We start from the raw sequence: 17781 nt of genomic DNA, 5'->3' as shown, positions 1-17781 counted from the left end.
CTTGATTATCTCGTTATCACTGGGCCGTTTTGGATTTACGGCACCGGGCGCTCTGCATACGTCTCCCGTAACCGTGCCGGTCGTGATGGACGGAATGGGAAAAAGTTAGCCATTCCCCGAACCACACGGGAGCCACAGCTTTAATCCACGAACGTGCCGTACCGTTTCGATCATTATTATCCGATCGGTTGTGGCATGAAATATTTGTTGCATTGCAGTCGAACCCCCGCGTCAACCCAAGACACTCGGGCAAAATTCGATAATAAATGTACATCGGGAAAATCGCATCGAACGGGATCGCCGGCGACCGGGTGAGGGTGGGGGGAAAGGGAACGCAGTATAAATTATCTTAAACCGTGTTTTCGATATCCTCGCCTGCCGATGCCCCGATGGCTCGTCTTATTTTACCCTGTGTCGATACGGGGCTAACCGTGTCCGGAGCACCAAAGTCATGTAATGGAAATAAATTTACCGACCCACCAACCGACCCATCCGTCCGCTCTCCAGTCCCCTCCGCTTCCATGTGCTTTTGTTGTGGTGCGCACCGATTGAGAGTCAATGAAAAATCAACAAAAATATGCTCTGTGGCTCGGTACGCATGATAAATGGGTCACTTTCTGCCCTTCCGGGAACAAGGCCACAAAATACACCCGTTGCTATACGTTCGCGTCATTCGACCACTACACGTGATACAATAAATTCCCGCGAAAACTGTATGCTAGGGATTACTACACTCTGCTGACCTCTTTCGTTTAAGTTTGTTTGGTGTACTATGATATTAAAGAACATGTAATTCTTTAGATACTAACATGTACCACTGATAACATTATTCAACCGACTAAAAGAATAATTGATATTAGAAATTCTATAAACAAAATTTTTGGCGGTTATTTTATTATAGCGGTAATAAAAAAAGTTTGGTTTATTACACTTACTTAAAATCATCTAGCTAATGGTTGAGGCTGATAGATTACTAAGTACTCTAACAGTTTTGCACACTGCAACATTATCTAGGTAATGGCATCAGAATATTAGTTATTTAATTTTCACGCGCAATGATCTGAACAGTTTAAATTAATAATATTTGTAATTGCCTAAAATTTGAACGTGACATTATTTTTCGTTGCACATTTTATGAACAGCCGACTAATTACTACCGCGGACACTGGTAAAAGTTTGACCAATTTTCATATAAGTATGATTTTTATAAACGATCGGTTTATTTAACAAAATCTTTAAAAGTTCTGGTCAACTTGGTTGGGGGAAAAAAATTGCTTTTTATATTCCGATATGTCCATGTGACAAAAACATTCCTTTTTTAAACGACCAGTTCTTGTAAGAGCGAGTTTGGACTCCGGGTTCCGGGTTCTAACATTGATTGTTCATGTAATGTAAAATTACAACTCCTCAGCAAACAAACTAAATTATTTCTTTCGAAAATGATCGATATTAAGTAGAATAAAATGTCTCTTAAATTTTTTTTCCACGATGTCAAAAACGTCCTGAAAAAATATTTATTGCTAAAATGCGCACCGCAGAATGTCATGAAAGTGTTCTCGATGTAAACCTCTACATTAGCCGGAAACACTCACGTCTAAATGGACTTTTCGCAAAGCCCCTCTGCTCGAACCATTCACACTACCAGGGCATGTCTCTGCTCAGTTATAATCACAAACTGGTGAAGTGTACCGGTTGTGGTTTTTACCCGGCCTTTCACTTCACCCTCCCCGTCCCGGCCGTTCGAGATGGAACGGTTTGTTCCGGAGCGATGAGTTTGCTCTTGAATTATCGCTAACTTGTTACGCAAACCGTTACTCTTTTATCACCAACCACGCAGCGCGCCCTTTTCGCACACATTCTTCCACGAATTTGTCATTAAATTCTCCAATAAAACCGCGCCATACGCAGCAAGATGGTATGTCTGTTTGCAAAGCGCGTTTGTGCCACGTTCCGAGGGGCGTTGGTGTTAAATAAAAATAAACCTTCGCATCATATCAAACGGAATAAAGCAAGCCTCTCTACCCACCATAGGCGCAACGGTTGGCGAAAGGTGCCCTTAAAACAACCATCTTACTTATTGAAAGCCAACGTCGTAACATTTTGCAGCCGAACCTCAAACACACATTTTAACCGATTCAAAATGGGTTGTTGAAAAAATGTAAACACTTTTCTGCGCTTACGAAGCAAGAAACCACCAAATGAAAGCCATGAAACAAATTATTTACATTTAACATTTTCCAGACCCCTCCAGATGAGCGCTTTTTAAGCCGAAAGCCGACATTGTTTAGCTTTTTGGGGGACATTTTCAATCAATTCGTGCAAAGCAGACGGGAACGGCTGGAAAATGAATTCACAAATGGAACGCTATCGATGCTGCAAATTGCAAACTTAACACCAAAACCGGTAGCAACCAACGAGAAATTTCTCGCTGCCTAAAAAAGGGGTTTAAAATAGTTCAAACATTCAATTCGCGTTCATAGAGGGCCGAAAAACCTTGGCAAAGGAAAGGGAAGGAAAAAGTGCTGTAACATAGTGAACAAGAAAGAAAAGCAGCACCCGTTGTACGTTTGCGATACAACAACACGAGCCAGCAACGACCAATTTGTGTCATTTCTGGTGCCGGTGGGTTTTCCGTTTGCGGGTGAAAATCATTCCAAAGACGCCCGACTCGAGGTCGAGGCACCAGGAAGCGCGCCAAACCGTCCCCATCTCGCTAGCAATGGGCTCTCGAATTCTCTTTAATTTGAAATTAATTACTTGAAAACTCCAGCGGAGGTCACGGGGAAGAGGGAAGGAAACGACCGATGAATATTGGGCGGTTGGTAGGAAATTACGCGCTTTTTGACTTTCCCTTTCCCGCTGGATGGCGCAAATGGTGTCTGAAGTGGAAAATGACGCTCCGTCTGGAAACCATTTTTCCCTCGTAAGGACCGCTTGCCGAAGTGGTCGGCTTTCCCACTGGTGTAAATGTTTTTCCTGTGATGCCCCAACCGTTTTCTGATTCTCACGCAGACGGAGACGATCGATACCCTGATGGAATGGTGCTGCGCTGGACGTCGAAAGGCAGGAAGGAAGCAAATTTATTCAACTCTTAATTTAATTACACTTTAATTGATTTGAGCCCTCTCTTCCTTCTGGTGGTTCTTCCAAACTCTATGGCGTTGGACAATCTTCGACGTCTTTGACGACCCAAGTGTGGGTGTTGATCCTTGAACGGAGTTTTATTTTCATCTAATATTTCTCTCGGCATTCGAACTGTTTCGGCTATCTTTCGAGCGATAAACTTTGGGCGTTTCACGAATAACATACATTTCGATCCCTTTTTCCCTCCCCAGTTCCACCAAAAATTACGCACGTCACGTCCGGTGGACATCTGCAGGTACGAAAGGGTTCCCCGGTCCGGCTCGAGTGTTCTGCTACTGGCAATCCTATGCCAAACATTACGTGGACAAGGAAAAACAATCTACTGCCAAACGGTGAGTGTATCTGCTATCTTCGGTTTTTAGTTCACAAAAGGTAATCTTCAATAATTGGGCTTTTATTATTCCCTTACCATTATGAAGGCGAGGAACAATTCACCAATCCTGTGTATGTCATTGAGAACATGGACCGACACAAGGGCGGAACGTACATCTGCACTGCCAACAATGGCGTCGGACAAGTGGCGACTAGTCAAATCATCTTGCATGTCCTTTGTAAGTATTCTTCGTACATATTAAATATGTTGCGTTGTGATGGTTTTTGAAATAATTTTCATTATTGTTATTTATGCCAATACGCATAATATTTCATAGCATAGCATTTGGAAATAAATATTGTAATGTGCTTTATTTATTGTAAACAAATATGGAAATATTTAGCTATCTTCATACAAATGATGTATGTAATACAATCCATAACCCTTGCTGGCTCGTTCTGGCCTTTTAATGAGAATAAACATATTTACAGGACCTTCCTAATTTGAAGATAAATTTGCTTTCTAGCCATCTGTTATTTATAATTGTTAACCATGAAACATATCTTAGTGAATAACGAATTAACGAATTCAAAGACAGTAGTGACTTTAGTTAAGTTTTATAATCAAATTATTCATAAACAAAACAGATTCCTATCATTACCCGATAAAACACATTATACAAGTTTAACGTTAAATTTAAAAATGAATACTTGAGCAAGCTTAACAGGTAGAATGTTTTTACCCACTTCTCTGAATTTTTGTTAACCGTATCAGAATTATGAATCAATTTTTGCGTTACTCTGCTGAGTCGAACACCGAGCCACAACGAGAAGCACCTGTGTGTTCACCATAACAGTGCATGACAGCGGTTTTGTCGCGACACCGATGGAGCCGCCTGGTGCTTCACTGCGTTTACCGTTTGGAACAAAGCGGTAGACAAAGTTCATTCGAGCAACCCCACGGGCAATGACTCGCATAATGCATTATGGATGGAAATAAAAGAGCAGTTTTGTACGTGCTAGACTAGCCGTTTTTACTAAAACACACTGGTATGTCAACAGTTGCGATTTTCAAAAGTTGATTTATAGTACCAATACTGTATCGTTCTGAAAACGTACAATGTTTTCAACATGTTAAATACACGTACAAAAAATGTTTTCTTCATGGCATGGATAACATATTATAAATTCAAGTTTAAATCAGGAGTACAAACAAGAATAGGTTTATTTAACTACATATTCATCCACTTGTGTGTGTGTGTGTCTAGCAATCGTTTCACTTCTATTACAACCCGTTCGTGTCAAAACAAGCCACACAAATTTAAATAACGGCGGTTACTCGACCACTTCGTTAAAATTATACCCACATGACGGTGCTGCCTGGTGGGCAAACTTGACAAACGTTCCATCATATCCAGGCCGTTTCACGATGTCGTGCGACAATTGCGTGTTCTTTGGCAAAAAGTGACCCACCCTTACCCTTCAGCAATTGGTTTGCTTTCTTTTTAAAACCTCTAATCAGGCTAGTTACTGACGAGCCGGCAAAGGTTCCGTAGACCTGTCCGATTATCGGCTTGGCATGAAGGGATAAAAACAAAAATAACGCAACCATCACGCGACACTATCGGAAATGTCGGGTTTGACGAGGAAAATAGGTCCGCTGGAAATGTATTCATCATTTCCTTGTCTCCGTTCTCTCCTCCTTCTTTGGCACTAACTGATGGCCTTGCATGTGCAGTAAGGTAAAGTCTCACCAACGTCTGGGTGATGATTACAGAAACATGTCGGTGACCGGCGGCGGAAATGACCGGCCAAAGACGCAAGCCTAACCCGCGGGTACGCGAGCGCACGAGCATCAATTGCTGCGATGGCTGCTGGAAGTTCCGTGTTAATCTGCATATGCAAATTCGAACCAGCCCCCGGCTCGAGCTTGACCCTTTGCCCCGAGCTCCGACGTTGGAACTTTCCTTCGAAGTGACCGCGAAGCGAAGCACACACGGTTTCCCGGCACGGGGGTGGGCATTTCCGTACGGGCCCTCGTTAGGAACAAACCGTGCATTTATCACATAATCAGACCTCGCCAACACACAAACCCGTTGATATAACCCTTTCATTATTTTCGCTCCCGGGAGGCACGACCGTCCGTGAAAGTCCTCCCAAGGACCCGGTCGGTGCCCCCGTTGGCACACCAGAAACCCCATGGCCGGGGAAGGGATGGTGTGAAAGGGTGTGGAAGAATTTCGTGATAAATGAGATTCCATTCCCAAAGGGTGCTGGCCGAAATCCGGCTGCCCCGGGAATGGGCTTTGGTCACACGAACCAAACTCTCCTCATCCTAAGCGCGAGAGCACGAGAGAAAAACAGAGAGCGAAAGAGTGAAGGATAGGAAAATAACAAGTGGGGACGGGTGGGTAGTGGCATAATGAAATGGAGCGGTGAGGTGTTGCTGCTCGAAATTTTCCCCCGACACGCACGTGGTCTTTTTCCGCAACCCTTTACTTACTTCCGACAAGCAAGATGGGGGGAGGAAACAATAGGGTTCACGCACACACTCTACCTTGTTGCTGACAAACGTGCACAACGGCCTTGGAATGGTTGTTCGGGTAGGTATGTGTGTGCATTTCTTTCCCTACTAAAGAAATCCTTTGCGCTTAAATCCTTAGGACCCCGTTGAAAAACGCGTCTCCGTGTGGAAGGCGGCAACTACCGAAAAGTAAAATCAGAGAAAACCGGTACGTGCCAAACGCTGCAACGTCAAAGATAAATAAGGTGAAAATAAATTGGAATTTCCACTCCACCCGCCAGTCCCCCCCCCCCCACGCCAGGTGTGGCGGCACGGACCAACGGCCCCTCGTACCTGAATTTCCGTGCACGGTGGAAAACCGGTGAAGTGGGCATCGCTCGGTTGGCCACATGATGACAGATTATACGGGCACGTAGCGATTCGAGCGTTCCGTACGAAAAGGACGATAATCATTCCGTTTGACCTTTCTTTTTCCCCGGCGATGGCGGGCGAAGTACGTGCTTTAAAGAGCCGGAATCTTACACTTAGCGGTATGTGGTGTCCAGATGGGCCGTGTTGTCATCGCGTGCTCGCTAGCACTGACCGTTTACCGTGCAAACGAATGAAAAATATATTTGGTTCGATTCTAATTCAAGTTTTTTCTTTATCAAGTCAACCATTGATTTTTATTTTTATTAAATAAAAAAAGACTTGTACTAGAGGTGCTGCATTTTTCTCAAGAAGACAAACATCAAGCTAATCCCTTGCCGCACTTGAACCGTGCATTCTATTCCAATCACGTTCATTCACGCTGCCTTAAAACGGACCGTTCCTTTAAGTGGATATATCCGTTGATACTCATTCCGCTCGCACATTCGCTGGACACCGAGAAAGGCGATTTTCATGATGAAACAACAAATAATTGTAATTTTTATAGCCCTTCCGTGCTTTGCAGCCGTTTATTTTACCAATGTTCCCCATCCAATCCTCAAGCCTTTGGTCTTCACCACACAGTCACCCTTCCGACTCGGCACATTAGTTTCGTTCGCTTTCCTTTTCCTTCGGGGCGTGCATGTTTTTCATTCCGCAAGTGCGCTGACGTTGCCCGTTCTTGCTGTGTTTGTTTGGCGGAGTATTTCAACACAGGACGCGGTAACTATTTCAACGCATAACTTTCGGGGGGTTTTGTTTTTTCCTTATCTCACCGTAATGCGGCTCACTTCCTGCTCTGGACGGTAGAACAATCGCTCTTAAAAAGGTTTGGCGAACGAAAAAGGTTACGGATTTGATAGCTCAAAAGGTTTCTATTCCCACTCACTTCTGCACATCCAGTTTATTTTTTGAGATGGGGATTATTCGGTTTGCCTATGATTTTCGCTTCCCCTAGCTGTTTTTGACACCATCATCCCAGGGACGGTGGCCAGGTGTGGATTTGAATTATAACGCAAGCGTAAAATTAAGCGCCACAATCGAAATGACAGCTGCTGCCATGCTGGGTTCCGTTTCCGGGCGCCCTTTGCGCGCAAAGGCAGAAAATGACGGTTTGCCTCGGGATCAAAAAGAAATTCGAACCGTGTTCTTCCCACGTTCCCTAGGGTAAGGGAGAGTTCCGCACAAACTCACCCCTCCAGACTTCCCGAAATGAGGCCTTGGCACGAATTACCCCCCTACGTTTGAGCAGTGAACCTTCATGATGAGTGAGGGGGTTTTTCCTTCTTTTTTATTTTATTTCAACTTGGTTTCCTTTACGCTGCGAGCTCTGGACGGTGGATCATGCGAGAATCGTGACAGCGAGGAGCTCACTTAAATCACGGGAACTCTGCGCGGTCAGGGGTGGCATAATGTGATGATGGTTTCGCAGCGATTAACAATTAAGATAGGATCTTTCTCCCCACCGAACTGGTGGTGATTGAGCTTGCCGAAACTGGCGTGAAAAGAAAGTGCGACACTTAGAGGGCTGAATACGAGACGATAAACGAACGTAAATAAATTCTGATTAGGTAAATGTGGTAACGGAGACCATATGGTGGAAAACATACCTTTTTTCCGTTGTTTATATTCTCCTTTCATGGTGTTATCAACCTGATTGCATTGAATTACGGTGCCTTCGAATCCACTTAGTTTCAATTATGTTTATCATAATATCTTTCGATCATGTGCATGTGATGCCACTTTTGAAACTTTTCTGTTTATGATATTTCCATATTTAAGATGTTTCCTGAATGGTGATAATAAAATTTAGTTTTTAAATTATTTTCTATTGCACAAAAACCGCTTTCCATTTCTCTTGAAGCTTTGTTTATATAACACACATATACACACATCAGCCAATGTAAAAATATAAATATTGTACACTTCGATGTGATGATAGCTCTACAATTCCTTGCAGTCAAACCAATGCGGTCTACGGAATCCACTAAACAAATGTATAGGCACCAAAACTTTCGTTTACTGCCGTTGCCTTGCTATAAAATCGTTTCAAACTACTTGAAAACAAATTTACTTTTGGCTTTATACCAACCAGACCAAACAACCAACATACCGATAAAACAAAAAAAAAACCCACAAAACCGAAACCACCCTTTCAGCGTGCCATTCACCATTGTCCGGCGTTTGCTTTATTTCACAAAGCCACGCACTTCCTGTCAGCACTACCCCCCTCTGAGGTTCTATTTCTAATTATATCACTCGCAGCGTTACGTTGCCCCAGAAGCAAAAACGGGGAGGCTTGACCCGAAACTATAAATCCGATGGGCGCGAAACGCACTCACACACCCATACAATGCTACATCCAACAGTAAAATATACGGCTCAAGAAGCACCGCAAATAATGAAAGCGGAAAATGGGCACGGAAAGTCGAGAACAAGTCTATTACCTTTATGGTGGAGCATAAAATTATGCTATTTCCTCTTCGCATTACGTCGGTGGAAAGCTAGCAACCGTCACTCATCGGACCACTCCCACCCACCTGGGTGGTAGAGGCCGCTCATCCAAGGGGAAGCGAAACAAAAAGTCTAAAACAAACCATTTTTCTGCCTTCGATACATTTTCCGTGCTGCAAGTGTGCGATACATGTCGAGCCTACGGGCTTTTTCCGGCCTGTCGAACATGTACACACGGCTGGCTGGCGCAACTTATTGACCACGCTCGGAGCGACCCATCAACACTGCATACGGCGCCGGCTTCGGTGGTCAGCACTCTGTACCGCGTGTCCTTCCCGTAGCCTTCCACCCTTTGGAAAATGGGGCGAAAGTTTTACGAGTATTAGCCGTCCGTCGTTAATAGGCAACTAACACTTTGCCCCGGGCCGCTCCGGACTGCGGTTTTTGCCAGCACTCGGACACGGACGGTGTTTTAGTTTCGGCCAATTAGCCACGAGCAAGCCGGCGGGTTGCCAACGAGAACAGGCTCCCCCACCCTCCGGCTCGGGCAGGGCGGCGTGGTGTGTGGATGACGAATGGACCGACCTGGGAGCAGGAAAAGGAGGCCGGGAAGGAGGAGCGCAAACGTAACGAGGGTTGGCAAACGGAAAGAGCACTAGCGTCATTTGTGACATTTGACTTCCTGATGATGCTACTTCCCGGTTTGCCGCACGAACTTCCGCACGACTGTTCCGGCGCAGCGGCAAATGGCGTTCGAGTGCAGCACATTTGAAGTTGAGAATTAATTTAATTATACGGCAGTGGTAAACCTTTGCCTTTTTTTCAGTCGGTTTCAGTCGGACTTGCCGAGCATCCGGTTTTTGCATTTCTTCACGTCAGTGCGTCAGCACGGGCGGGAAGGGGTTTGGTACCGAGGAAACACTTTTGACCGCTCTACGTTTCGTGCATTAAATTCAATTTTCTTACTCCACCGTTTGCGGTGTGGCGTGAATGTTTCCAATAAAACCACCCCGCTCACGGCCTCTTTACCACATGTTTGTTTATGGTACTGTAAATGAGGTTCATTTCACAAAAAAAAAACCATTTCTGTATTCAGGCCGTTTGCTTGGTTAAAAAATCATATGTATATCGCAGTATGTATAAAACCCATCTGTTTTATGTTCTACCGTTTCAGATCCACCGGAGATAAGCGTGGAAAACCCGATCGTTTACTCCGGCGAAGGCCAGGAGGCGATGCTCGTGTGTATCGTGCACGGTGAATCTCAACCGGAAGTAAGTACTTTTCTCCAGCTCATTAAGATGCTTCGTGTGCGCGTATGGCCGTGTTCGATTTTCCTGCTTTCAGCACCAAATCACCCTTTTCTCATGAAAAACAAGCTAACATGGCGCTTAACCGTCGATACTTATCAGCGGGATTTATAATTTCCATTTTTAATTTTCTTTCCACTGCGGGAAAACTGCGCCACCGTGTTCTGATTTGCATTTTGAGTTTTTCTTTCCACTACGCTTAAAAACTGTAGTTGTTTTGTGCCGAACTGTGATTTTTTTCAAAGCTTACTCGAACTTGTATTGCTTGCTTTGAATAATTTATGTCTTCCTTGCTTTAGCACAACGTACGTGAATTGTTCTTACCTACCCTTGTGTGAAATTGCTTCATGCTTTTAGCTACAAAAGTGTTTACTATTTTTACTTTTTTCTTGTTTCTCTTTCCACACCCCGTCTCTTCTATTTCTCTTTCTCTCTATGTTTCTGTCTCTTTTCTCTTTTTAACATAAAAAAAACCACACAAACACACTTGTTTCCGATCGTTCTTTGTGTGCCCTGTGTTATCCTATCGGCTCGTTCGTGAACCGTCCTCACCGAACCCCCACCCATTTTCGCACCCGCTGAAGGTACTGTGGCACAAGGACACGATGCAGATCGATCAAACCGAGCGGCACGTGATCGAGAACCGGGGCGCCCGGCACACCCTCATCATACGGAAGGTGCACGCGCAGGACTTCGGCAACTACTCCTGCATCGCCGACAACCAGCTGGGCAAGACGCGCAAAACGGTGACGCTGACCGGGAAGCCGAAGACGGCCGTCTTCCGGTCGGTGCCGAACAGCCAGTGGAAGGACAAGTACAACATTTCCTGGATCGTCGACTCACACTCGCCGATCGAAGAGTACAAGCTCTACTATCGGCAGGTCGATGGGGACACGCTCCAGGCGCACGACGGCATTTTCCTCGACAACCGGAAACCGCACCCCAGCTACATGGGCGACAATGTAAGTGAGAGTGGCGGGCGGGAAGGGGACGAAGGGCAGCGTGGAAAGCATGGTCATTAATCCGCGTCGCGCCAAGCGCAGACCGAACCGCCGATCCCAGCAGGCCCTGGCTGTCAAACTCAATCGAAATGTCATCATAAACGTCAGTTCAATTTGCTTTCCAATCGTTATCCGATTGAGTTTTCCTTCCGTTCATTTCCGCTGACCGGCCGGGTCACGTCTCGGGCGGGGTCAAGTTTGTTTCACGCTTTTATTGAAGATGTCACTTTTGCGTAGGTTCGCTGTCTCCCCTGTGACCGACTTCAAAATGGCTTCCACGCTGTGCCGGGAACACGACAGGGCCCGGAAAATGGAAGAATTAATTCAATCCCATCTGGTTCATTCGTTTCTCGTTCTCGGTGTTCCATTATGCGGCTCATTCATCATTTCGGATCTTGGCGCTGCTGGCTGTAATGCTGCTGGTTTCGTTTCCCACCACGCGGACGTGCCTTGGACGTGTCATTCATCTTTCGCCGCGGTTTTTTTTCCACCTGCATGGTTCGACTCGTCGCCACCATTCAAAAAAACCAAATCGCCCCGTGACAACCTTTATCCTACCATCGAAACGGTTGGATCGTCCGTTGCGTACGGTGTGCGCCACCTAAACGGACGATCGGACGATGCTAAAATGGGAAAATGAATCGCTCAACGCAACACATTGGGGCACCACCAAACAACATCCGCAACAAAATCGTAACCACCAAATTCTGCCTCAACCGAACGACCCGGCAGATGTTGGACTACAATCGGAAAATCAGCTCGTACGACAGCTACTCGTACAACAATGGCTACCACAACCTGCACCACAAATGGTCCAAGACGGACTGGCGGGACATAGTGCTGCCGGCGTTTCCCTACTCGCACCACTACACCCAGGGCATCAGCTATCTCATACGGGGCCTCGAGCCCGACCAGCAGTACGAGGCACGGGTTCAATCCAGGTAATTATTGATGACCGATCCAGTCAGATTTTACCCCGGCCCCGTCCACCCACTTCGGGGTGACCCGGAGCCCCTTCGCTAGATAATCCTCACAGCGAACCGGGTTTTGGCGTGTTCGGGTTTTGCTTCCGGAATGACCACCGCCCGGCAGCTGCACTCTCCGGGCAATCCTTCTTCGGTTACGGTGAAATTGCCATCGAAGCCATGGCTTGGAGCGTTGGCTTTTATAATCCCTCCTTCGACCGGTGCCCAACTCGAACGACAACCACTCCGTCCGGATGCTGCAGGAGAAAATTAATGGTTTCCTCTTGCAAGCGACGCCTGAAAAGTGATAGGCTCCCAGCGGTGTCCCGTTTCCGTGCGTCCGTTTGGTCGCATGTCGGAAAAACCTCGCCTCGGCTTTCTATTCTCCGTAGCAAAAAGTTCTCCGTACGTTACCGAACACAAATCATGCCCGGCGTCGAGGAAGGAGCAGAAAAGACAATCCAAGATTAGTAGGTAAGCCAGCCTCGGTGCGGGCGGTGGTTCTTGGCAATTTCAAGACTCTGTTCACCGACGAGGCGCATATTGTAGTAGAGCGATTCTACAAATTCATCATACTGAAAATCCAATCATCCAGCAAACCCCGGGCAACCCGGGGACAGTTTCGTCGCTTGCAGCCAACCCGTGCGGCATTTTTGCGTCGGGCCGTATTAACTTCTTAAGCACCCCGGCATCCGAACTCTCCCGTGCACGGACATGTGATCGAATGATACATAAATGCTAATCTTCTTACGCCATCGGTTCCCTCCGGGCCCGAGATTGGACGCTGTTCATGTGAATAAAATTGATTGCTTCTAATCGATTTTTAATAATGGCGTCACTCGCTCCGGGGAATTTGATCAATCCAACCGGTTCGATTCGGAGCCGGTTGAATACGGGCCACAAAGCGGTCGATGTATGGGATGTCTGATGCAGCTGCGCTCCGGCAAGAACTTCCCGGCAGCACGTTTCGACCCCTGCGCTGTGTCTTAAGATGACGCTCACCGGGAGGTGGAAAGATTCGTTGCACGTGCTCGAGACATGCTACCGCCCCCGAGAACATAAGAGGATCGACCCGAAGCGGGTGAACGTCGGTGACATATTTTCAATTTAAGATTTAAATTAAATTTATTTTAATCAACTCATCTTGCCACCGCCTCACCACGACGTTTCCGTTCTCATTTCATTCCACTCCGTGCACCTGTGCTTCGCCACCTTCGGGATCGTTGGGACTGATGAAACGATTTTCCACCGTGATTAAAATCATTATCCTTTGCGCTCCCACTCGTAAAATACGGGGAAACATTCAACTACACAACTGCCGCCCGGCCTCCACATCCTTGCGCCCCCGCAACCGGCGGAACCGTCCCGGTTGGATGCATCGATGCAACGATTCGGGGTGGCGCCGGTACGTGCTTGCAAAATCATCCAATCTCATTACTCTTCTTTGGGTGCGCTGTTTTTCGCGACGCTGCCGCTCCTACCAGAAACCGGTACGGTTGGAGTGACTTCTCCGAGAGCTTTCTGTTCACCACGTCAAATACAGGTAAGTGAAAGCGTTTGTCCCAACGTTTCCCCATTCGTTTACCGTTCAAGCGCAATCAAGTTACGTTTCAAAACAAACACTTCACCAACTGTGAACGTACAAAAGTCTGCTGGGCTGGGGTTTCCTAAAGTATTTGCGTCGTGGTTGAACCATTTCAGTTGCAGTTGTTGATTAAGTATCTGAAGCTAACGTATGAATATTGCTTTTGCCCCAGCACTCTAACTGCCTGTTGGTGACTTGTTTTGTAGAAACCATTCACGCGTGATACGACACGCCTCGGATGTGGCCTCAGATAATGTTTTACTCTGCATCATCCTTGGTTTGTATCTTTTTTGACTGTATTACAATACAAGCCAAAATCTTTCGAACGGAAAGAATAAAACCTACTGAACTTCATGAGTTGATAAAAATCATGATTATTCTAATTCTTGGTAACTCTATACGATTTCTACTTAGATACAGAGATACGGGATCTAAGCGTAACTCACTACAGCTCGTCGCGAGGATCGAGACAACACATCAGCGAAATCCACTGCCTACTAAGTGGCCTGCTGTTAGCGGGCCTCTACAGCATGGCAAGCTTTTGAAGTTGACACCTTTCCTAATCGGTAAACAGTGCAGTTGCTAACATAAACGTAAGTAAATTTGGTTGTACAATCAATGCCTTTCCTTATTATTTAGTGTTGTTGTTTGCTTTATAAACTCTGTTGTGCTTCTGCTCGTTGAATTGACGGATGAAATAGTTAATCAATAGTTTTACAAAACACTTTTATACACATAGAAAGCGACTTTCGATCGTAGAAAGCGTCAGACAATGCTGCTAAATCTTGAAACCTAAGCACCACTTAGATCGTTATTCTCAATTATTCTTGAAAGGCTGTTCTTTTGAAATAAAAATAACCGTCACATACGATACCCATCCTAACGGCTGAAATTTCAAAGAAAGAAGAACTTAATTTGCGCGTCGGCAGAGTTCTTGCCACTGGAAACCCAACCATTTTAATCGTTCTACTTAAATTTTAAATCGAAGCGAGTATTTACAGTTTTATTTTGTCAAAAATAGTTCATTTAATTTTCAAATTCTTCTTACACCTAACTGTTCTTAACTTTCTACTTATATAAATTAACTTTGCTCTAGGAGAGAATGTTTTACCATTATAAAAAAGTTTCGAATTGTAACACATGTCCTATCCTGTAAAGAGTAACCTTTAAAGTGAGTCATTGGGTATAAAATTTCAACCCAAACAGCGATTATGTTTTTGTACCGTGGAACAATAAACCGCGCGTCATTCGGATGGCGAAATATTTATCCACCATGCCGAATGTATCATGTGGTGCATTAATTTCAAACTAGCTTCCATAGCTATTCGTCCCATGGCTTTTGCTCTAAAGATTCATTAGCTCCGGTAATTACTAGCTGTGCGTACAATCAAATGCTAGACGAAACTGCACGCTCCCAAAACACCGAGCCTATTTGTGGTGACATCATTATGACCTTATGAATATGAAAACAGTACCATTGCCATGGTTTGGTGTTTTGGTTTCTTTTTGGTATTTTCATTTTCCCGCTCGCATGCGCCTCGTGGCCTATTACCCAACGCTGAGGAGCTGGATAGGGTCGATCAGCGTATCCACCCCTGGAATACAGCCTGTGCTGGCAATTAAAGCAACGTAAAATGCAATCGTTTGGAAACAGGAGCTGTTCGGTCGGACGGCCGGAGATCGGTGCGCAGCACAGTGTCGCACCGGCACGGGAAAGAACGACCGACCAATAATAACAACAATAACGGCAATAATACCCGCGAGGGCATACGGTCGACGCCTAAATGGTAAATGGTGCCGCGAAATTCATGCTTCACGTGCTACCCGAATGCTGCTGGGTACGTAATTAAATTGCAACCGAATTTAAAACAACACTCCAGCCCCTGTCGGAGGGAAATCGCGCTTCCAATTATGAGTCCGAGGCCGTGGGTTTTCAGCAGTTTTTGCGCACTTTACTTTTATTGTGCCATATGAAAATAACAACAACCAGCATCGAATGCCGTGGGGCTCCACACAATTGTTTAATTGGAAACTGAATCTTTACGGTTACGGTGCGACATTTGCCTTCGTACGAGAAAGTCTGAAAATGATAGAGAAAAACTTAAGCATGATCGGGTCATTGCCTTGTTTTGGAGTTCAGTAAACTCGTTCTGATTCTCTCCCCTGCCAAACAACACGAGGAATTGTGTTGAGACAATCAATCAAAGCAAAAACTTACTCGTCTTGGCTTGAATCTGCAACGTGAACGCTGCATGTTTCGAAACTCAAATTTTGTTAACAAATAAAGTGTGAAATGAGTTACGCACTGCCACCCGCAAACACCTCCCGGGTCTCAATGGACGTCACAGACGATCGCATAACTTTGCGGCACCAACTCTGATGGCGTGTTGAACGGTTTCCGGGAAGCTCTAAAGATGCCTCTGACCATCTCGTTAGATCACCCACCCGTTGACCGTGACTCTGACGAATGCTCCGTATACAGTATACATGATATATACACACACAAACTAACACACCCAAACGCAGACCCCATCGGCTCAGTAGGCTCCGATGTGGAAAGTTTTACGTCTGTCTAAGAAAACCCATTTCCACCACGTTGAGTGATCGCAACCAAACGCCCCGCTCGAAGGGTTCTTTTTGTGGAAGCCTTTGAAAAACCCACATCTGTTGAAAGTTTTTCCTCCATCAGTGCCATGTGACTCGCTGCCATGGGCCATGGCAACCATTGAAGGAAGAGAAACGTCCCTTCGAGCGGCTTTAGAAACTCCTTGGTCAGCCTTTCCAACACCTCGCACGGGAACGAACAAGCCCGGTATAGGGTGGTGCGTTGTTTGTGGCTTCAAACCCCCGGATACGGTGCTCCGACGAGGCAACCAACCGGCAGCAACAGGCCTCTCGAGGGCCGTATATTCCACGGAAAGCCGACGTTTGACTTGAGCCATGTATTCCGGTGCGGTTACGGCCACATGCCGTACAGCCGGCATCCTGCTTCAAGTTTATCTCGCTCCAGACCGTTCCGGATACCGGGAATTGCCCACATTGATTAGAGTCGGACTACTCAAACACTCCCAAAAACACATCCGGCGCTCCGGTTTTGGGTGGCAGCGGCGGCCAACAAGCAGCATGCGGCGCGAAATGCAGCGAGATACACCGGACCACTCGATGGCATAAGTTTTCCTTGCGAAATTGTACCCGCTGCACTTGGAGGAACACTTCAACGAAGAGTGGTAAAAAAGCGGCATTGAAACGGAAAACTTTCCCCACCACCGCTTCTAATCCGCTTCGATCCATTTACTGCTGGCCACAAAGCAACGGCGCGCCAAATCGAAATCGAGACGCTTTTCTCGGAAACAAGCTTCCAAAGTCCAAAGTTTCCGGAAGCAGATGCAATCCAAGTACGCCGGTGAAACAAACACCATCCTCGTTCGCGGTTATAAAGATGCTCTTTCTCTCTCTTCCTTCCTTTCTCTCTCTCTCTCTCTCTCTTCCGTTTTCTCAAAGCGATTCTATTCTAATTTTGCCTATCCTTGGACGTTATGTATTCATGACTCTCCGTCTTCCACTCTCACCGCACAGGCAAATTGCGTCTTCTGCATTTAATCCGGCAAATCTGTGCATCTTCCGTTTGCAAGGAAAAACTTTCACCCAACTAGCTCAACAGTGCGCGGAAGCAGCACCGGTCTCAACGCAACCCGGATGTGGACTTACAGCTCCATCTTGTCGCGGCTGCATCGAAGGTGGGACGCTTGCGTATCGCTGCGACCGAACAGTTTGGGACGAATTTTCACATGGTTTGTAGTAGTGTTTTATTTTTTCCTCCCAACTTTTCTTACATTCAAATGCACAAAAGTTTTCCCACAAATGTTTGTAAGATATTAGTTTGTTTGTGACCCGCACGCTCCCGGCCCGGGAAGGAAAAGATTAAATTTTCTTTTACCAAGCCAGCGGTCCAATTTCGGTTTGGATTTTTATTCGTTTTCTTCGGTTTCGAATTTTTTAACCTCAATTGTTACCAACCAAATCTCATGTAAATAATGGAAGAAGAAATCAACACATGGCCGATGGTGTCCACGCTACAAC

General features: G+C 45.9%; 1 protein-coding gene across 1 annotated transcript in view; it reads left to right on the top strand.

Moving 5' to 3' along the window:
- Positions 1 to 17301, top strand: part of LOC131262626 (neural cell adhesion molecule 2-like) — a 61957-nt gene extending 44656 nt beyond the window's left edge. The window contains exons 4-11 of the mRNA XM_058264678.1: positions 3336 to 3476; positions 3564 to 3695; positions 10017 to 10114; positions 10735 to 11112; positions 11884 to 12092; positions 13601 to 13659; positions 14116 to 14181; positions 17141 to 17301. Coding sequence (XP_058120661.1) covers positions 3336 to 3476; positions 3564 to 3695; positions 10017 to 10114; positions 10735 to 11112; positions 11884 to 12092; positions 13601 to 13659; positions 14116 to 14181; positions 17141 to 17301 — 1244 coding nt within the window. The remainder of the gene's footprint in view (positions 1 to 3335; positions 3477 to 3563; positions 3696 to 10016; positions 10115 to 10734; positions 11113 to 11883; positions 12093 to 13600; positions 13660 to 14115; positions 14182 to 17140) is intronic.
- The last annotated feature ends 480 nt before the right edge of the window (positions 17302 to 17781 follow it).

The sequence above is a fragment of the Anopheles coustani genome, chromosome 3, assembly GCF_943734705.1.
Source record: "Anopheles coustani chromosome 3, idAnoCousDA_361_x.2, whole genome shotgun sequence".
NCBI classification, from domain to species: Eukaryota; Metazoa; Arthropoda; class Insecta; order Diptera; family Culicidae; genus Anopheles; species Anopheles coustani.
The sequence above is the reverse complement of the archived record's forward strand: the minus strand, read 5'-3'. Positions and strand labels throughout refer to the sequence as shown.